At 32.6% G+C, this 23276-nt stretch overlaps 1 protein-coding gene across 1 annotated transcript; it reads right to left on the reverse strand.

Annotated features, from left to right (window-relative positions):
- Window positions 1-5418: 5418 nt before the first annotated feature.
- LOC148271890 (fibroblast growth factor receptor homolog 1-like) lies at window positions 5419-22525 on the reverse strand (the record flags this gene model as incomplete). The annotated part of the gene is made up of 13 exons (XM_088240793.1): window positions 5419-5724; window positions 7931-8068; window positions 8747-8940; window positions 9765-9888; window positions 11281-11470; window positions 12459-12702; window positions 13544-13806; window positions 14746-14881; window positions 15330-15511; window positions 17656-17847; window positions 19445-19831; window positions 21710-21879; window positions 22369-22525. Coding segments are annotated over 13 exons (2582 nt in total), but the record flags the coding sequence as incomplete, so codon positions are not given.
- Window positions 22526-23276: the final 751 nt, after the last annotated feature.

Here is a 23276-nt window from a genome sequence, read left to right on the forward strand (position 1 = left end):
GCCTACCCCTACGGGGAAACGACGTGATGGTTTGTTTGTTGTTGTTTGTTTGTGAGTTAGCTTTAAGTCATATGTTGAATAATGTGTTGACGTGCGTCCCTTTGAAAGCAACGCATTTAAGAAACACCGTAGAAATCGGAGATTGGTTGTATTTTTTTATTCAATGCTTCCTTTTCGTAGCGCCATTCTCCGCTCTGGCTGCCTCGTCTGCCTTGTCTGCAAGTTGTCACTCAGAAAGTTAGTTGGTGACTCCGCGACGGATTATCCGCCGTGCGCGGGAATTGTGCGATGTGTGTGAAATCGAGATTTTAATTGTTTCCAAAACGTCGTGCGCTCCGATGGGGTTAACTGAAATGCCACCGGCAACAGCACTATTTCACAGCACAACACTAATCTCAGTGAGATGCGTTATGCAATAGACGATCAAGCCTCAGATTAAAAGAAAAGAAAAAGTTGTATTAATAAAAGGTAGGTATACCTCATACCAAATTTTTAACTGTACCGTTTTATTGATTTCCAATCATAATTTTTGCAATATTTCATATTGTATTATTTCGTTTAACACTCTGAGGAAGTTCAGTGTTTTTTTAATTGTTTTTATTATTTGTTAATAGACAGACTATTAAACTAAGCCAATTTTTAAAAAAAGGAATTCATTTATTGTATTATCAGCGCTATAATTTTTTTAAGTTTCGTATTTCAGAAATCCGCGTGTGACGTCAGAGGTTCTTCTGTCAGTTCTCCGGATTGGTTCGTTTACGGTAAGCAAACCGGATATCCTTCAGAGTTCTCATATCATTGGTTGGTTCATATGAACCAGTGACGTCGTTCAAAGTAGTGCGTTTTTATTTTATAAAAATAAAAAATTCGTACATTTTCAGGAAACTTTGCCGTACAATTAAATGCTCTAATTTTTACCGCGCGCAGGAAAAAAAATTATATCTAATTTCCCGTAGGGAAGAAGTTCCTCATTAAAATTAGACTCGTAAGAAATAAAGATCAACGACCGATGAAGTAAGTCATCATTTTATATTGAATACAATAATTATATTGGCGGCCTCCGTGGTGTAGTGGTCAAGACGCTTGACTCACGCACGGAAGGTTCCGGGTTCGATTCCCGGTGAGAACACAAAAATTCTAAAATGTTATTTTTCGTAAGCCTGGGTGTTCTGTGATTTAATTCACCACTGTAATTCTTGGCCTGTTGTGGTGCAAAAATAAAATATATATATATTTATATATTCTGCAAGACTAACAGTATTGTACAGAAAACGTCCATCCAGATAGACCATCTAGATAAGAGCAACGTTCTGCAGTACATTCTCCCCATGGAGACATGAATAACAAAATAACGTGGCCTACAAAGAGAGCCCAGGGCGGGTAACGCCCAGTCAGCCTAAGCAGTGAGCCTAACAAGTCAGCTCAAGCATGTCAACCCAGTCGTGCAGCGAATCACTTCCAGAATGTAGTCCCAGAGCAGTGAGTTCAACACAGGCGGCCTCCGTGGTGTAGAGGTCAAGACGCTTGACTCACGCACGGAAGGTTCCGGGTTCGATTCCCGGTGAGAACACAAAAATTAAAATGTGATTTTTCTCAAGCCTGGATGCTCTGTGATGTAATTCACCACTGTAATTAGGCCTCCTGGCCTGTTGTGGTGCAAAAAAAAAAAAAAAAAAAAAAAAAAAAAAAAAAAAAAAAAAAAAAAAAACACCTCATCGCAGTTACTCTTGCGCCCCACAACAAAGTCTCATACAATATTTTTATTCCTCATGTATTAAATACACCTCGCAACTCCAACATTGTCTCTTCAGTCCACCTCTAACTGGGGCAGGATCTTTTATCAAAGGTGCAATATGTTCTTATCACAATACATATTTGTAAATACAAATTTACGTAATTAGTCAATAAAAATTTATAAATAAAATGTTTAATAGCTGATTTTCATATTTATTTAGCATATGTACATTATCAAATTTAATACAAACAATACAACTTTACAACTGACTTAGAAAATACAAATAATATTTATCGTATCTATTATAATATTTACAATACTTTTCATTACGAATACTATACTTTATTATTATAAACATTTAATTTATTATAAATTATACATCACGCATTTTTCTCTTTATCATAATTAGACCAAAATTGTAATATGGCGTGTGAATAACCTCACGGTATAGCGGGAAACGTAAATTTTAGTGAATGGTGATATAATAATTTTTGAAACTGTTCAGAATCTTTTATACAAAAAATACACATACATATTACACTTATTGCTAAGAGAGAAACCTCTTAGGGCTCGATGATTCTTTGAAATTTATTTTGCTGTTAATATGCTGATTTTTTTTATTGTATAAATAACTTATTGAGTAAGATAATTGCATTTTTTTAGTACAAATAAAACATATTTCGAGTCTTTTAAAAAAAATATGTGATAAAATAAATTAACCCTTGGAAAATCAATTGCATAGATTTTACAATAAATATAATGATATAACTTATATTCAGCGCCTTTTTTATCATTACATAATATGGGAAATATAATGTCAAATAATTATTGTTGTAACTAATCAAAATAATACAATTCCAATTTGTGGCATATGACGAAAAAATGTAAGTTCATAGAGTCGTTAATGGCTCAGTGGGTACAGTGAATCAAGTACCCGGCACGTAAAAGTATAGACTCTACAATTCAATATATGCACAGGAAGAAGGTCTCATGGAGCAAACACATCACCACTAGCCGGCTGATAGCTGTGACAGTGCGTACATGTTTACATATATAAAGGTAAATTTTCTTGGTTTCTTGTTGATTTGCAACTAACATTTTCATATGGCATTGACTTTATTTTAACTATGTGTATTCTGGTTACATATAACAGTATCACTATCATGAGTTTATTGTTCAACAATGTTTTGAGTATGTCTAAATGTTTGCATACAGGCTGGATTTCCTCCCTAGGGAGTAATTTAAGATCTAAATTTGGTGCAACACAGAGGGAAAACATTTTTGAGAAGGGAAAATGGAAGTCAAGGCATTTGCAGGACTTATGACCTGTCATTGGCTGGTTTAAGTGACCACTTTACACCAGGCTTCCATACTCCCTTCTCAAAAATGTTTTCCCTCTCTGTTGCAACAAGTTTAGATCTTTATGTCTAAATTTGTTTATAACTCATTATAACTTATTTATAACACCCTAGGGAGGAAATCCAGCCTGTCTGCACACATTTGGACATACTCAAAACATTTTTAAAGTAACTAACTGGTATAAGAAGAGGTACAATATCATATAATTGTTTTTAGACATCGTCTAGTAGGTTAATTGGTTCAGCCGGATGAATCTCACCCACATGATAAAGGTTTCAGCTCTTTTACTTCACAAAAGTCAACAGATGGAAGAGTTGAGGAAATGTGGATGTTTAAACATGGGCAGAATGGTGAATGTTACAGTTTGTAAAATGGCCACTTAAACCAGCCAATGACAGATCGTAAGTCCTGTAAATGCCTAGACTTCCATATTCCCTTCTCAAAAATGTTTTCCATCTCTGTTGCAACAATTGTAGTCATTTGTGTTTGTTTGACTAGAAAATCTAAATGGCCAGAGTACAGTGAATCGAATACCGTAGTACACAGTGAATCATGATCTACTGTGTACCTAAGCAATTAGAAGTATTCCTGATGCTACCCACGTATTCACAAAAGTCTAAATCCAAAAATATTTATTTACCTTCTACAAGAATGAGCCACTGTTGATTTTTTTGTACACTGCACCCGACCCAGTAGATCATTTACCATTGTTTAATAATACTCGTTATACGACAAAAAATGACAAAATACAAGGTTTATATTGTTAGCTAATCTAAAAAAATACAATGCAGTCACATTACATAACAAAATAACAGCCCTCCAAAATAAGAGTGACCAACTGTCGGCACCCTGACTCTAGTTCATTTTTTGTTTTATATTATGTCTTTTGGTTACAACAATAATAAGATTACATTTATTTGCTAGTTTTTCAGAACCAATAATATCTTCAAATTGAACAGTTTCAATAAAAATTATGGATTTTTACCCATTTTAATTGCATAGTCGTCCCAATTATTTACAACAGATCCATTAATTTTTATTTCTCTTTTTCATTTTAATATTCCCTATATTATGTAGTACAATTTTTAACACCAAAACAATGTCAATTTAAGTTCTGTAAATCAACAACAGCTTGCTTTACATTGATTAAAAATAAAAAAAGATAAACATATTGTATCAATTTCAAAACAAAATGAATTATGAATTGAAATATAAACATATTGAATTGTTTTGATTTACAGTAAAAATATTCAGATTGCTACAACCCAGGAGTCTTGAATTTATACATTCTGAATAGGAATTCAATGAAAATCATAAATGTCATGGACCATTCTTAAAATAATTGTAATGTAATGATTTAATCCTCTCTGTTGAGATATCTCAATTTTAAATACTGTTTGGTTTATTACTTTTTACAAGATAAAACTATGCATTTAATGTAATTCTTATTTCTAGCCCAAATAAGCTTTGGTGAATTATTTAAAATAAAGTTCAGAAATAATTTAGAAAATCGTGACTAGTAAATTATTTTTTAAACTACTGATTATGGTTTCATAAAATATGTTTAAATTAATTGTGATTATAAACTAAAAATATTTACATCTTACTAATTACTAAAAGGTCTAGTATTTTTATTGATTTATTATGCGTTCATACGTAATCTCATTTGATTTTGTATAGGAATTCTACAATAAATTACTAAGAAAATATGTGAGTCACAATTGAAATACTGACTAAACATAATAAAATAATAACTTCATGGTTTAAAAAAATTCAACTACGTACAAAAATATTTACAAAAGTTCATGTATTTTTATGGCAAATTTGACTATTTTATTTATGAAAGTTTTTACATGTAAATATCGGAATCTTTTGAATAAAGAATAATGTTCTATTAACATGCAAGTTGTGAAATATATATTTTTTTAACACAGAAGTATAAATGTGTTATTCAAAAAATTTTGAGTGGTCCGAAAATATTATCAAATTTCACAGATTTCACAAACTTTACCAAATAAAAAAATATTTTAAAACTTGGAACATAAAAATGACTTTATGAGAGGTAGAATTTTTTTATTAACTGGTACATACATGTATCAAACAATTTTATTTTTGAATCTTAATATGTATTTATAAAATGTAAATTAACTATAAAATGCACTAAATCTTTGGTGATATTAAACTTAGTACGATTGCATGAATATTAACCACTTAAAAACACATAAGTTCATTCAATTTTCACTCCGTTATATTAACACATCAATGATTTTTTTAAATCACATAAATTATGAATATACATACACCACTATTTTTTTAATTACTAATTTTGTCTTTATATATCGATAATATTTGGTTCTCAAATGGCACTTAAAAAATTGTTTGTTATTTTTGGCACTTTGAAGAAATGACAGTCTGTGATGATTGATTAACTAAGAAATGGTAAATCACAATCACTTTCATCTTGTGATCCGTCGTAGCTCGATGGAGGTGTATCAAGCTGCGGCAGTCCAAGGTCCAGGTATTCCTGATTGGCTGTGATGGTCAGAATTCGGTCCAGATCTTGGACCAGCTCCGTGAAAGAGGGTCTGTCTGAAGGCTGAAAAGACCAACAGTCTCTCATCAGCATGTACCTGGAAAATAAGTATTCAAATTAATAAAGTGCCAAAGAAAATAAAAGAAAGGAAGGACATAAAATTTTATTTAATTAAGGTTTTTAAAAACTTTCTTGGTTGAAAAGGGAAAACATTTTGGCTATTTTTAAATATTTGTAGGTGCTGGATTTAACGCTCCTAAGATGTACAAAGATAGAGAGGTCATTTGCCCTATAAATAGTTATATCTCCATGGTAATTTTTCCATGTCTATTGAGATATTATAATTAATAATTTAAATAGCGCCATTATTAATACTTTATATAATTGGTACACATATTATCAATATTTTTATGTATTTCATTGCTTTCTATATATATATATATTTATGTATTGTACTATATTATTTATGTTTAAGTAACATGTATTCTTGGCACATATATATACTTTATATTTGTATAAAAACGATTTTTGGTTTCTTTTTTTTTTACTAATAGTTTTAGTTTGTTTTTTTTATGTTATTAAACAATATATATTAGTATAGGATTACTTGTGCTCTCAAAGATAAAAAATCTCCATCTTAGAACAGGCTGAGCCATGTTAGATGGAGACTATCATAAACAGAGAACACTCTGTTTTCATTTTATATTAATTAGTTTTATATAGATTCCCTGTTATTAAATATGTATACTAATTTTAAGCAATAAAATAAAAAAATTGTGTAAATCATTTCAAGGGCGCTGTCCTATACATTGTAAAATAGGTTCATAGAAATCTAGATGGATTCTATTCAGATCTTTAAATATTTAAAGGTAATTTATATGCATGAAAAGCTTTTCAATTGTATTCAAATTTCTTTCCTTGCACAATCAATCTTCAGTAAAGCATATAGCAATACTATTGAAGTTTTTAGCATGTTATTGGGTTGAAAGTAAAGGACGTTAAGCTACATCATTAGTATTCATATAAAGATCCGAATATTGTTTATGGACATTACATAAAATAATTAACCATTTATATTCAATAATGTGTTCGTAAAAGCTATCGATAGACACTGACAAATGATGTTAACATCAGAATGTGTTTACGTCATTGTGCTATAAGTCAAAGCAAAATCTTTCCTTTGTCTGAGTGAATGAAGAATATAGTTCTGTGTGTGAAATATAACCAGAATCCTGGACATGTGTTTTCCGCTCAATGACTATTTATTCTCGATCCCGAAAAACTTAATCGAGTGAGGATTAATTAGCCTCGTCTTCCACTGGTTCGGCTCTCGACAAGCTCGATGTCAAGGTCGACAAGGTCAATGTCAAATATATATTTGGAACCAATTGACCAATCGACAGTGCCGGTAAGTTTAGACATAAATTATCTCAAATCACACTTTTCCACATGTCTACGTAATATGATACAAGACTTGATATATTTCTCTTTTTTTTTAAAATTATGAAGCTGTGTTTTTTGTAATCTTCAAATGAACAATTGTCCACACCGAATTTGGAAAGTAAAATTTGTATAACTATGCAGGATTTAAATACAAAAATATTTATCCTTGCCACGCGAAGAATAAATGTGTGCCAATACAGCAATAAATATGTGTAAGAGAGAGCACGAAGATAGAACTCTTGACAAGGATGAAAGAAATGCTGTTCTGTGGCCGGTGTTTGTGAGAAAAATGATTCAGTTGGATATTGCATGCACGCATTTAAGATGACCGGCGTATTTATGATTTATAAATTATTTTACTATAATAGGTCTAAATTATATGGTAATTTTTATAAATTATGGAAAAAGAATTATTTAACAGCATGTCTTCAAGTTTTCTTTTTTAAATATTTGTACATGAGAATATTCCGTCTTTTGCTTGTGGTAACACAATGTCACATCACCGCATGCAAAATAATTATTTACCACAGTATTTTAAGAGTCATATCAGATTAGTATGAAGTTACAAATCATTAGTTAGAATAATAACTTTGTAAGTTTTAATGTAAGTACAATATACAAGGGGCGTAGTCAATGCAATGAAGCGTTTTCGCGGGAACTCAAAACTATAAGATGAAAAATATTTTTTTACTCAAAAGTATTTCATAGACCCTTATTAGTTCATAAAAAAAGGGGTATTTCCCTATTCTTTAGACTGCACTTGATGACATAAGGAACTGGGAAACGCTGCCTGGAAAATAGATGCTAACAAGATAAGACGGCACTTTATAAATATATTATATACATCTTAAAAATCTTACACTTCTAAAGAACAACACGGTGGTTTCTCCATCCTGTGTCCAGCGCTAAGGTGCTGGTACATATACTGTCCTGGAATCGTGGGGTACGGGGTTCCTCCTAGTGTCATTATTTCCCACAGTAAGACACCAAATGACCACCTATTTACAAAAAAAAAAATAGATTTAATAAAAATGTGATATGAGAATCATTCAAAGGCAAGTTCTTTTAAAAACTGAACAGGTAAGACATACAAATTTGAAATATCAGTAATATTGTTAAGATACATATACACGGTGCTTCAAGGCCAGACCGCAAAACATTAGAGGAACATTTCGCATGGTAGATTTTTTAAAAAATCCTGATAAATGTTTTCCAAAACTATTTTTATTATAATTTAAAAATATATTAGGTATTTAATTTCTTGGACTAGACTAGAAAAAAAAATATCAGGATTTTAAAAATGTTTACCCTAAGGAATGTTCCTCTGGAATTTTGCAGTCTGGCCCTGAAACACTGGGTATATATGTATACCTATTATGTTTGGGTAAGGTAGGGTATGTTTGTATGTTTGTAAAAACTGATTTTAGAGACTGATTTTATGTCAAAAACGATTCCATTATATCTAGGGCTTAAACCAGAATCACATAAAAGTTATAAAATAAAATGAAGTTAAAACACTTCTTTTTTTCCTCAACAGGTTTTACAATATACTGTTAAGAGAGAGATTATTTTTATCAAAGTATGCACTGAATGTATAAATGCTGAAGTAATGGATATCTAAATTTGTCGATGTTATAAAATGTTCATGTATTTTGAAAAAATTTTTGAAAACTTACACGTCAGTTTGGGTTGTGAAGACTTTGTGGTATAAGGATTCTGGAGCCATCCACCGTACTGGCAACCTTCCTTCAGTCTTTTTCCTGTAGTAATCGTTGGACTGGACGTCCTTAGCCAGGCCAAAGTCAGCAATCTTCAGCACATAGTCGTCTGATACTAACACATTACGAGCAGCCAAGTCGCGATGAATGCACTGGAAAATAAATTATTTTATAATAATTTAGTATCTGAACAATACTTTTCTAGTATGAACAAAAAATATGTACTAAGATAATTTTGAATAGAATTGTGTTGTGTATCTTGACGAAGTTCATAAAAAAATCATAGATGGCAGTATGCATTTTGTTCCAGCAAGAAGGCTGAACGCTGGTTTATCATACCCTCAATTTTAAATCAGAAAATATAATATGTCACTTCAGCTTAGTTAGAGTGTAAGTTTACATTTACAATGTGTAACATTTACCATTTTGCTGTGTATGAACATTCATATTTCTTCAATTTTTCAACAGCAACTAACAAATAACTCCATTTTCCCGTAAGGGTAGGCAAAGACTATAGAATGCCACATTACTCTGTCATTGCATACAGACCTAGCTTCCTCTACATTCATACATCTTCTCATGCAGGCACGCTGATTATTCCGACTCTTGACATGTCCATCTTCAAGTATTTGTTGGATTTGATCGTGCCATGTCTTTCTCGATCTTCTTAGTTTTCTACATCCTTCAAAATTAGCATCGTAAATTAATTTAGCCGTTCTTTCACTGTTCATTTGCTCTACATGTACGAACCAACGCAGCATTCCTATCTTGATTTTGTCGAGGACGCTCGTCTCAGCCTCTCATATCGAGCATAGTTTTACCTTGCATTCGTCTGAGAGATCGCATTTTGACAAAATTAAGCCCACTTTCATCCCTGTTTTTCAGTCCATACTTCGCTCCCATACATCAGGGTCCAGCACAAAGACTCCATTGTGACCTGCTAATTTAAACAAAATACATCTTTAAATTTACTTACTCGTCTAGAAGCCAAGTACTCCATACCCCTAGCAACTTGGTAGGAAAATGATACAAGATCTTTCTGTGTGAGGGCTTTCCTTTCTTTATATTGGTTGTCTTCCATGCCCATTGCTGGTTCATAACTAAAACAAAATTAACATTGAAAGAAACAACTACACATTAAAAAATTATAATAAACTTATAAATACAGAACAGAACTACAATCGAACTTGGTTATAACGATCATGGAAATAGCGAGATCTCGGATGTAGCGAGGAAACATTCACCGGCACTTTAGTTTATGGTTTTCTCCATACATTCACTTTTATAACAACCTACTTCTCGGACATACCGAACAAAAATATTGTTAACAATTGAGCGAAACCTCTTCAATCCTCAAAAAACATATTTTTTATAATAAGAACATGGGTAATCAAATCTAAACGGGCGGTTAACTTAGGACCGATGCCGCTGGGCATCGGGATCGGATAACGTTTATGTCACTAAGTGTCTAATCTAAGTACCTAATTGGTGTTTTCGCCGACAACATTGAAAAAATATCACACACATGGTTGACATTGCTTGTGAACCCAGTATTAGCGGCTGGGCACCACATTGCAATTTACAACTTATTTTATTTATTTATAAACGCCCGAGGGCTCTTACAATATTTGGTTAGGAAGTACATAAGTTTTATAGTAATTGACTTAAAATACAATCACAATGATTTCACTAATAAAAAAATAAAAAGAAAAGGAAATAAGTAAAGATTATGTAAAGTAAAGATAAAAGGTTTACAAATGACATCTTTATATCGAGGTTTTTAGAAGGATTTTTAGTGTTTTTAAATGTTCTATGGTCAATGCATAATAAACATTACGAATTATGAGTGGGTTATGTCAAATCAGTTAAAAACTAACCCTTGAATTATAAAAATGTCTTCTGACAAAAAGAAGTGTCTCTCAATTCTTGAAAAAGTGGCAAAAATCTTGAGGTGCGTAAAAATTTTTCTTATCCACAGTGTAAATATTGTAGAAAAATAATAATGTTTATTTATCTTCATTTTAAATAAAACTAATGGCTCTTAGTTTACATAATGAATTCATTGCAGTAAAACTTTTTCACAAAAAAAACAGGCTACATGGTATTGCAGTATCACTGACGATATGTATTTATAAAATTGTATTTGGAATATAAATAAATAAACAAATAAATAACTACTTCACTAAAAACAGAAATTATGTTTTTGAGCGGGAATTAAACCTCAGGCCTCTAATCTAGAACCAGCAACTCAACCGTACTACCACAATTTATTTCCAGAATAAATAAATTTACAAATGAATATGAATATTTTAAATTTATTTCCATGCTATGCTTAAAAATAAATAGAAAATAATAATAAATGTGGCCAATTTATACAGTATAGTTTTTACAACACATTATCTCGTAAGTAGTACCGTAAACAGTAAGAATCTAAGTAATAAAATATGAATAAATTTCCATCATTCGGAGTCCTACGGAGAAGAGAGTCTTACCCATTGCCTGTTCTGTGATTCCTAAGAAACTCTCGCAGGTTTCCGTGAGGAGCATACTCCACGATAACATACAGTGGTCCACTCTGTGTGCAGCATCCTAGGAGATTGATTATGTTGATATGCTTCCCAATCATCTTCATCATCTCCATCTCGGAGACCAGAGCCATCATTTCAGCATCCGTGTGACCCTCTAAAGAGACATAACACACCATTTAAAAAACAATATTACATTGCTTCATCATTGTTTTAGGTTTGGTCATTCGTAATTTGTGATTATTCTGTTGAATGATTTTTAATTTTGTTTATCTGTTAACTCTCCCTTGCCGGTGATGTGTAGCTAGTACACATTGCATCTAATAATGTTAATATGTCTATAAATATAATAAATGCTGGGTTTGAATTTTCAGAATTCCTCAGTTACACATTTACGTATCGATTGAAATAATTTATTATGAAATAATAAATAATTATTGGGCACAGAAAAGCATTACATTAAAAAGTTTACCAATGTGATGTATGTCGTATATAAGAATAACGAATCTCAAACACCTTTACATCTCACTTTCGATACTATAGGTATATTCTCAAGCGAGAGAGACGAATTCCCGAGTCATGCAGGCCAGTAGCAAAGCAACCTGTACCAATGCCACAGTGTGCCATTTGCGCAGTTTCTTTTGAGCCATTGTTAAGGGCGGTCACTTTGTTAGAGCTGAGAACATTGGCCAATAGTTTTTTTTAATGTTTTAAGCAATTACATCAAAAATATTATCGGTTTTGACTTCTACTGTAAATGATTGAAGCAATAGTCTTTGAATATTACATTTTTTCCGATTCAAAATCTCTCATTTTTTGCATAACAACTACACAGCACCATAACAAACGCACTAGAGCATAACGGCGCTGCATTACACGGCGCATCGCAGCAACACGGAATATTATTTTCACTGTTTTAGATAAAACAAACAGCACTGGAGCTGTGCTACACTGCGCGGCACTCCATATAAAATTTTGATGCGCAACTGACGTTCAGCAACTACAGACCACAAGGTAAGATTTTTTTAGAAGACAGCATAACTGAATATCAAGAATTGAGCCTAAATTTTACATACAACAAGCCAGTGCTAAATCATTGCACCACGGAAGGTATCAACTTATTTATTTTAATTTGAAAAAAATACCTTTTAGCATTTTTACAGCAACAACAGAATTAAGTCCTTGTTTCAGGAGACCATTTCCTTCAGCCTTCATTACTTTCCCGAATTCTCCCTCCCCGAGAACCTTCCCCAGCCCCAAGAGGTGTCTCGGCAGTTCCCAGTCGATATCCACGGGAAGTTCATACTCTGACACGAGAGTAGATTCAGTATTGTTAGAACTCTGCACTTGAGAGAGCTTTTGTTTTTCGATCTTCACAATCGGCATCAGCTGAAAATAAATTAAGGAAACATTGATTGATGATATTTTATTAATTTAATTAGAGGGAAAGAGAGAACACAAAGATACTGTGGAATAATTATTTTTAATGATTATAAAAATATATGAGCCTTCGAGGGCCTCCCAAAGATACCAAGTATTATAGTAAAACAACAGATAAAAAAGACTCTGTTGCAACACATTTAGAGCTTAATAAATCCCCAAGAAGGAGATCCAGCCTGTCAACAAATATTTGTAGATACTCAAAACATTGGTGATTAAACTAACTGGTATAAGAAGAAGAAGGCGTTGCCCAGTAGGTGAATTGGTTCAGCCGGATGAATCTCACCCACTTGATAAAGGATTCAGCTCTTTTACTTCACAAAAGTCAACAGATGGCAGAGTTGAGGAAATATCGATGTTTAAAAATAGGCAGAAAGGTTACACAGTGTGTAAAGTGGCCACTTAAACCAGCCAATGACAGATCATAAGCCCTGTGCTAATGTGTTAATGCTTTGTGCTCAAATGCCTAGATTTCCATACATAAACCCTTCCAAAAATATTTTCCCTCTCTGTTGCAATAAATTTAGATAAAAAAGGACATCAATATACAATTAATAATAAGAGAGAGTTGTGATCCAGTGGTGGTGTTGCAGATTGTGGATACAGAGATTCTAGGTTTGAACACTGTTCTACAACTTGTTTCCCATTTTATAGCACGGTTATTCACAACTGAAAGAAAATGGCCCCAAAATTGAAATATTAAAATTTATTTGTAAAAATAAATACCCATAATAAGAATAATGTACAGACTATCAATTCTAATATTTTGTTTAAATATGATTACACTGACCAGAGGTTCTGAAACCGCTCCTGTCGGTTGTCCATTCTCTAAGTTCTGCTTCTCGACAGTGACCCTCTTGGTCCAGTGGGTGACCACCACGGCACGAGCCGTCTCAATAGCTAGGTGTTTCTTCATTTTTTCTCTCTTCAGCTTCTTAAAGATGCAGATGACGATCATTACGGCAATGAGAAACATTGTGCACAGAACGCCGGCTAAAATATTGACAAGTAGAGATTGATGGGGACGCAGTACCATCGGAGGTTCTGGATAAGCTGAAAAGGAAAAGAAAAGAAATTAACACCAATGATTTTCCAATCGGGATATTAAAGGTTAAAATTATTTGGAAAAATTTCCACTGCCGTTACATATAATTTGCATAATTCCCGTTGCCACAAAGGGAATCAAGACTTTATTTTACAGAAAAGGAAAATTTGAATGAAAAGTTCATTGACAGAATTTTGAATATTTTATTTAACATTTTTACTGTAAATAGTTTCATGTAGATATATTAAATTATAATTATATTATGTAGATAATTACTTAGAATTATTGCTAACTATTGCAATTTATTACAATTTGCTATATTTTTAATATCTCAACTTGGCAGAGGACAAGAATTCCATGGAGTTGGAACATTTCTTATTCTTATTATTTCAGGTAGAGTTCAGTGCTATACAAGCTCCTGACGTCACTGCGACCTATGAAAACCTATTGTGATGGGTCCCCGTGAATAGTTCTCGCCCTCCAAGCCCAGGTCTATAAAGAACCTGGCTACTGTGTGGAAGGCGAGAGTTTTCACTCTGCTAAATCTCTCCCTCCGATCCCAGATTCGTAAAGTATCGGGCTATTAGGTAGAAAGAGTTGGAACATGATTAATTTTGAAATAATTGTAACTAAATTCTTGGGGGTAAACAACTAAAGGAATATATTAAAAATACTCGTACAAATGAATGTAAATATTATCAATCACTTAATTTTTTCGTCAACTTATCGGATGCCAGCAGCAACTATGAACCCCAAGAAATTACATAAGATGTTGCAAATGCTCATAATGGAAGTTTGAGTCATAATATAATATAATATATATTACCGGCCCCCTTTGTATAGTGGCTAAGGCACTTTCCTCATGCACAGAGTATTCCGGGTATAAAAAATATACAATTATAATATATGGTATAATCAGATCATGAAAAAGTAATGTAATTACTCACATTCGAGCACGGTAAGATACGCCTTAGCAAAGGTTCTTCCAAGACTGTTTCCCGCAATACAAACATACCAGCCTTCATCTTCCATTGTTAGATTCGTTAGTTCCAAAATTGCCGGGTGGTCACTTTTCTCACTCGTCTAAAGAACAGTAAAGAAAAAAAACTATAAAAGTACATAAATAATATGAATAAAACTAATTCACAATAAATAAATAGTTGTGGGTTAGTTTGACATTTTTAGAAAAACTCGGTGAATGAATAATAAAGCTGTTTTTTATATCTCAGTAAATAATATTGAAAAAAAAAATGGTGACATAAGTATAGAAATAATATTTTAGTTACTTTAACAAAAGCATAATAAAGACTAAGAGCTAATGTAATCTTATGATACTGCAATTACTTTGATATTATTAGGGACACATCTTACAAATAACAAATATATGTAATTTTTTAAGGAGTAATTTTTCAATTGATCAATTAAAAATCTTCACAATACACAGTTCATTACTAAGTTATAACAGATATAATTGTTAGTGGTTCGTGCAAAAAGAGATTAGTCACAGAAGAAACCACAGCCGAATATATACCTTCACCACATTTAGATGCTCGAGAGAAGTGTTAAGAGCTTCATATCCTGGTGGAGCTTTCACCCACTGTATGTGAGGATGCAGATCGGAGAGGATTTCACACATAAATGTTACATTTTCCCCCACAACCTTAGTCTGGTTCTTAGGCGCTTGAGTCAATACTGGCTTGTGGTGTAATCTCTCTATAAACGGATAAGACATATACATAAAACATTGCTTTTAAAAACAATTCAAATAAAATATTTCTTTGACCAACACCAATCCGTAAGAAATAAAAATTTCAGAATATCTTTTGGTTACCTATGCATCAATTTCATAAAGGAAATAAATATTATTTTTCATTAGTGCCTACACAGTTTAATTTATAGATTGTTGAGGAAAGCCGCAATTACAAACGCCATCTTCATCGGTACATATCGAGACGGTATAAAGTAAAATTGATATTTATGTACAAAAATGTGTATATTTGTATGAAAATTTAAAGCATATTGTCGGTAACCTATAATTGAACATATAAAAAAAAGTTAACATATTTTATTTTCATATAGAAAACTAAATTGTAAAACAGGCCCAGGAACTTATCAGCGAGCTTTTGTTTAAACTAGATTGCAAGTACATTTTTTTCTGCTTGCATAAATAGTTGTATGGTCAAGGACAGTACGCATTTTCATTATTGTTTGACCATTGAACAATATTTATATGCAGTAATAGACAATGTTTTATATTTTTATTGCAAACTTCTTTCAGTAGTTTTGAAAGCTCATATATTGTTTCACAATTGCAATAGGTGTTGGTACACATTGAGCTGGTTACAATATTTTTTATGTTACAGGCAATATATTGCTAATACGTACACAGTTTTAAAATTTTACAACCTCAAAAATCAACAAGCAAATATTGTGATAACTACATATACAATTGAATTTTTAGTCAAAAAAGAAGAGAATACTAAAATAATTTATCGATCTCTGCCGTAAATAAGAATTCTGTTGGCTATGTCGGCAAATATGTTTAAAATTTAAAGTGTGGTCTTTAATATGCTAAAGGGTACTAATTACAAACTAAATGGTAAATCTTACGTGGAGCTAGATTACATGTTATGTACATATGGTAAATTTTTAATATTTATTTAATATTTTAAATAATCTGAAAAAATAACAAAGTATGTTGATTAATGACACTGTTAGTTACAAGTAGAAAGGACAGAAATAACCGACACCAATACAGATTGTTATATCTTCCAGCACCAGCAGCTTGAGGTACCTGCAAAGTTATCCCTCTTGGAATATTATCGTCCTCTTCACTGTCCTCCTCCGTATAATTCAGATTCTCTACTCTTAACCACTCTATATATGGCCCCAAGTCAGATGTCGGAGGACATTCAAAGTAAACGGAAGAATTGACAATCGATGTCTTGTTTCCGGGAAACCCTTCCTTAATGTATGGTTTTGACGGATATCGTTCTATTTCAATGAAAACATAGGAATATTCATGTAATAACAAGATAAAGCATTCTTCAAAGAGAGATCAGTTCTGGATAATTTTGAACTAAATTAATTTTACTGTTAATCAGAATGATAATCATGTTTTTTATTGCGAATAAAATTAATAGAAAGTGTATCTATTCAATCAACTAAATTGAAGGGGTTAAAAGCAAATTCGCCACTGTCCATGATCACTGTTTTTCGGAAGACCAACAAAATCAACATCAAAAAGACTATTTATTTTATTAGTACAACATTAATTTTAAGTAGAATGTGCACATTGAAAAAAATAGTCATTTGACTACTGGTTTTGTTGGTCTTCCCAAAAACCGTGATTGTGAACAGTGGCCGTTTTGCTTTTAATCCCCTCAATTAAGGGTTTGAAAAACCTGGTACATATTTAGTTTTATAATGTGCCTTGGAAAAAAAATCAGAGGTAAAATACAATGTGAATTTTAACTCTAAAATATTTGCAAAATAACGTACGAGTATTACAAGTTTATCACACAATTGATAAAATCATTAACTATAACCAAATTTTCAAACAAATATTCGGTTACTTTCACAGAAGGGATCAAAATTAGGTTTTTTTAAATCATTTGAAATCATGGAGCCAGGTTCGCCAAAACATCATAACTGACAAGAACAATATTTTATGGAAGAATATTTATTCTTATTAATTATTAAGGAATACGCTTTGAGAACCAAGCTTTGTTGTCGAAATGGAGTTTGATTCTCAAAGGTAATTGAGAGGAAAGGGTATTCAGTAAAGTACTGTTTTTACCGGTCACTATGTTTTGGTGATCATGGCTGGATATTTATAAAAATTAAAAATAATTTACCGATAACATCCAGCTTGAATGTGAACTCAATACAGCCCATAATATTGCAGACTTTGCAGGTGTAGTTGCCACTATCGTTGGTAATAAGGTCCTCGAGAGTGAGAGTCCAACGGGCTTGAGATATTCCTCCAAGTTGTCTCTCGGGAGGTGTAACACCGTTCTTGTACCATGTTATATTGGGGAATGGGTTTCCTGTCAAGTTTAAAATGAGTTAGTTTGATTTTTATTTTTGTAATAAAATTATATAAGAGCCTGATTTTATCATCATCATTCCCTTTCCACACTTGATGGTGCATAGTATCTTGAACATTTTGTGTACACGGAGGTAAGATGAGCAGTCTCGCACTTCTGGTGCCAAGTCCAGGGGCTATGGAATATTCTGGTGTGAAAACACCCTTTTTAGATAAATATTTCATATCAACCATGTCAAGAATCGACAATAATATTGTATATATATACCTAAAACATGTTTTAAAACATGCACACAGGAGTATTATATCTAATTCAGGAAAGAGATTTGATAAAATTGCTTGATATCAGTACAAAGCTTCTAACAGTGTACCTATAGTTTATTTTCATTGTTATTTTTAAAATTATATTACATTTAAAAAAAATGTAAGTATAAAACTTGCTTAAAGAGTTCTTCGTAAGAGTTATTTTTACTATAAAACTACAGAGCAGTTTTGAGGATATATAAAAACCTATTATCGATTCAAATACATTAAAGTAAGTGCTTACGATTAATGCCAAAAAGACAAAATGGATAACATTTGGAAGATTGGATCATTCTGGGTCGTTCCTGCAATTCAGCGGTCAAAATATTGAAAGAGTTAATAATTTAAATACGTTGGCAGTATTATTACCAATTCGTTCAACCCATCTATGGAGATAAAATTCAGAATTGAACCAGCACATGCTGCCTTCAACAAGATGACATCATTCTTTTGTGACGATAATATCAATTTTTTATTTATTTATTATATTGAAAACATATTATACATAATTATATACAATATTCCCAAGGAGTTTTTTAAAAAAAAAACTCATTTAGGGACATACAGATAACAATTTTTTTAAAGACATTTTTAAATTTTAAACTATAATATTATTTACAAAAGCAGAAAAATTAAAATTATGATATACTACAAATTAAAAAGGGTATGAAAAATACTTGAAAATAACAAAATAAACAGAATACTAGGCATGGAAATAAATTCAAATAATGTTTACATTATGCAATCTGGGAAAGAAAATTGAAAAAGTTTAAAAATTACATGTATGTATATATACATACTGAACTAGTACAAAATAAAATCATTTTTTTTAATTTGAAACTATGTCAAAGAATGATCAAGTGCAATGTGTGGTCGTTTCATTTATGTGGATCGGAAATGTGGGCCTTGAAAATAACGACCATGAACAGATTAGAAGCATTCAAAATGTGGTTATACCGCAGAATGCTTTGCATATCATGGACCGAGATGGTGAAGAACTCAGAGGTCTTACAAAAAGCTAATAGTGATCGAATGTTCTTGTTAACTGTGAAGATTCAGAAAATCTCATATCTGGGGTGTCTACTGCGTGTAGAGAAATACCGTCTTCTCCAAACGATCTTAATGGGCAAAATAGATGGTAACCGAGGAGCTGGCAGGAAGCAAACATCCTGGCTATGCAACATGAGAGATTGGATCTGGATAGTGCAAGACAGGGAAAAATTCGCCACAGTGATCACCATAGTCAGGGGGACCTGACACAGTACCCAAAGAAGAAGAATTAATTTATAATATACCTTCGGCTGGGCACTTCAGTTTGATATAATTCCCAGCTGGTTTAGCCTCAACTCGATGCATCTTATCGGGATTCTTAAAACGTGGAGCCATCATGGAGGCTGATCTGTCCACAGACCCAGCAAACCCTTTCCCCGCATCTTGTTCTATATCCCTAGAGTCAGGTTTGGGCTCGGCTGTGACCTCATCTTCCAGGTCAGGTTGGATTTCATCAGACTCCTTCTCACTGCCGTAAAACGTCTTAGCGTTGGCGTCGAGGGTCTGGTCATCATTGTCGTAGTTAAAGGACTCTTCATCAAGAGACTCCGTCAATGCCGCGGTGCCTGGGAGACCTCGCTGCGACAATATTTTCAAACTTCGTTTCGGCAAATCGGTATCGGCTTGGTAACCTATAAAAAAGAAGCAATATTTTGAGTAAGACCAATGTTTGCAAACAGGGCTGGATTTCACACCCAAGGGAGTTTAAATATTAGGTCATAATAAGAGAAGATTTAAATAATGGGTCATAAGCCTTGTAGTTCTTTAAAATTTGCCATTTTTTAAATAAACAATGAACTATGGAAAAAATTTATTAACCATATTTGTAAATGCTATGAATATCCTGTGAGTTATTGAAGTTGGAGCAATTGGCTGCACTGGCAGTCAACATGAACCGGGTTGTGGTCCTGTGGCTAGTGTAAACTCATGGATCAGAGGTCCGAAGTTTGAACCCCACTCTACCACAACTCGATTCCCATTTAGTAATATGTCGTGAGTTATTTACAACTCTTATCTTAATAATTTTTGTTACATGGTAGATAGGTGTCCAGGAACAATGAAATACTGCAGTGTAGAAATACCTTTAAAACAAATATTTTAGATCCACCCTATCATGAAACAAACCTAGGACCATGGTAGGCGATTGTGCCAAAGAGTTTTTATTTGAGAGTAGCCGAGTCAAAAACATTCATTCAGGGTTCTGGTTTTAGAACTATTCCTTATTTGCCCGGTAACAGAAAAAAAAAAACTTCAGTTAGAATTAATAACCGTTTACTAATCATACCTTCTGTTCTATGCTGTAATCCAACCTCTTAGCCAGTTGTGGTTTGTAGTGCAAAAATAATAAATTAGGTACAAAAAAGCTTACATATAATTATTTTTGTAAAATTAACTAAATTTATTTACGTAAATACAGTAGAACTCTGTTTATCTGAACTCAAGTCATACGGATTGTCAAATACCCAGATCGTTTTAAAATAAAGCAAAAGTTTTTAATTTAATTGAGGAATTAACTTTGCTGTTCATGTTTAAGTAAGATTTTTTGTGATTCCAATTTGCTATATTATTTCAAAAGCAATAAAATCTGGTACTTATTCATCTGGATAATTGCAGTTTGAAAACTATTATATAAAAAAATCTTACCAGCTACAAATAAATCCTTTTTTTAAGAAGCTAGACCTGAGAAACATAATTTATTAAACACTGTACAATACATTTTGGTAATATGAATCAACAATATGAGTTTGACCACCACTCATGACACAAATTTCAAAGCCAAAGCGACAAATCAAGAGTGTTTGCAGTATCTTTAGCCTGGAGTTTTTGTTTTGAATAATTTATCAGAAAACATTCTTAAAAGTCCTGGTGCTGAGCTTCGTGTATCAGAGCAAAGTATGAAATTGGAAAAATAAGTGTGAAATTAAGCTGAATGTTGTTGAAATTTAATGTAATGAATAGGCAGTGAAAGAATGGCTTAAAAGATTTACAATGCAAAAAACGAAGACAAAAAAAGACATGGCATGAATAAATTCAACAAATATTTGAAGATGGACATGTCGAAAGTCAGAATATCATTGTGCGTTCATGATAAGATGCATGAATGAAGAGTAATTGAGGTCTGTATGCAATCAAAGACTAAAGTGGCATTCTATCCTCTCTGCCTATTGCCATGGATGGGGAAACCGTCTGATGGATTGTTCGTTTTGTTTGTTGCTTAAACAAACTGTGAGTACTGTTTACGATAATCTTTTTCATGGCTGTTGTTTTGAACAATTAGTATTTTGTTAACATTATTCTTTTTTTTAATCCAGAGCAGTATTGACATAAATAATAGCATTGTAATATTGCTTATATATTATTTATTGAATCGGCATTCACTTTGTGAAATAACAGGATTAAATGTATTCAATGAAACACATTGTTTTCTCAAACTCGAGTGGTCTTAAAACAAAGCGTTTCATTTAATACATTTGCCAATATCTCCTTTATAAATATTAAAACTTGTTTACCTTCTAAGACATCTTGTAGATTCTCCTGGCTTGACTCCGCAATGTGTTTCTTGTGCGCTATAACCTGAATTGTTATATTTCGACTGTCAGTAGTGATTTTGTTCTTCTGATCTCTCACTATGCAAGAATATGTCCCCGAATCTACTGACCGGACAGATTTAATCCTTAACCTGGAATTAAAAGAAAACATATTATATTCGGAAAAATAATTAAATTTTACTGACCTAACAACTATCGTTCTCAGGAGACCAACATGCAAAGCATGTTTGTTTGTTTTTTTTTTTTTACACAACAGGCCAGGAGGCCTAATTACAGTGGTGAATTACATCACAGAGCACCCAGGCTTGAGAAAAATCACATTTTTAATTTTTGTGTTCTCACCGGGAATCGAACCCGGAACCTTCCGTGCATGAGTCAAGCGTCTTGACCACTACACCACGGAGGCCGCCATTGTATGTATGTTGGTTTAATTGGTGTCCTGACGAAGAGACGGGTACTTCTCGAAACCAGTAGACATAGAAAAGTCGGTAAGTGCTTATATACAAATATTTAATAACATTTAGTACATGTTATGTATTCAAATATTCTTTTAAAATATTCCAAATAAATACATTTTAAATTGTTTTAGCAAATTTAAGTAACAATTTAATAATTCTCACCAAGTTCTTTGCACCTTCACCCGATTCTTTCCACCTGATTCTCGAAGATATGTCCCATCCTTTAGCCATTTGATGGTCGATGTCTTCGAGTAAGCCGCGTTGCATCGCAGATGAAGTCTTTCACCAAGGAAAACTCGTTCTGTTGCATTGTGTGCGTCTGTAACAAAATGAAAGAATCATAAAACAAAACTGTATTTTGGTTATGATCGACAAGCAATGGAAGAATAAATGGCAATCATTAAATAATGGTACATTGTAATAAATCGAGTATTCCAAAAGCGTTGGTACTTATTTATCTCTAAAGTACCCAATGCAAAAGTAAAAGATGCACTTTACTTCTAAAAATGAGGTGTAATATCCTTCAATGGAATATCTTAGAACAAGTAAGCATACCAACTAAATACCTATACATATCTCACAATAAATCATGTATGCCATTATTTGCGAATACGTTTATTTGTTAGCGTCCGATACATTTATGGTGGTGGAGGAATCGAATCATATTAAATTATTAACAGAGATAATGTAGAACTATATCTAGTATCATTTATCAAATGCAAAAAAGTCAAGTAACTGTCAACGGTAAAAGAGCAATGTCAGTGAAGTTAGTCGTAAATCGTAAAATCGAACGTCATATTATGAAATTTTGAAATCCTTGAAGTTTGAACTCCTTGCGAAACTCCCGCGTGTTGAAAAGTATGTATTTTTACGAGTAGATGGCGTTAGCATTAGTAAAATTCCTTTTTTGTGCCACAAGACACAAGAGCAAGACACAAGTTTGCGAAATGGGAGAGCGCTGAACTTATATTTTAGGGTTGCCAAACAAATTTAAAATTCTAAATAATAATTTTACCTAACCTGACTGTTATGTCTTTCCAGAGAATAAAAAAAATTGACTTCTGTAATTG

Source organism: Micrasema longulum, unplaced genomic scaffold (assembly GCF_059751315.1).
Source record: "Micrasema longulum isolate JH-2025_06_02 unplaced genomic scaffold, ASM5975131v1 h1tg002600l, whole genome shotgun sequence".
Taxonomy (NCBI): Eukaryota; Metazoa; Arthropoda; class Insecta; order Trichoptera; family Brachycentridae; genus Micrasema; species Micrasema longulum.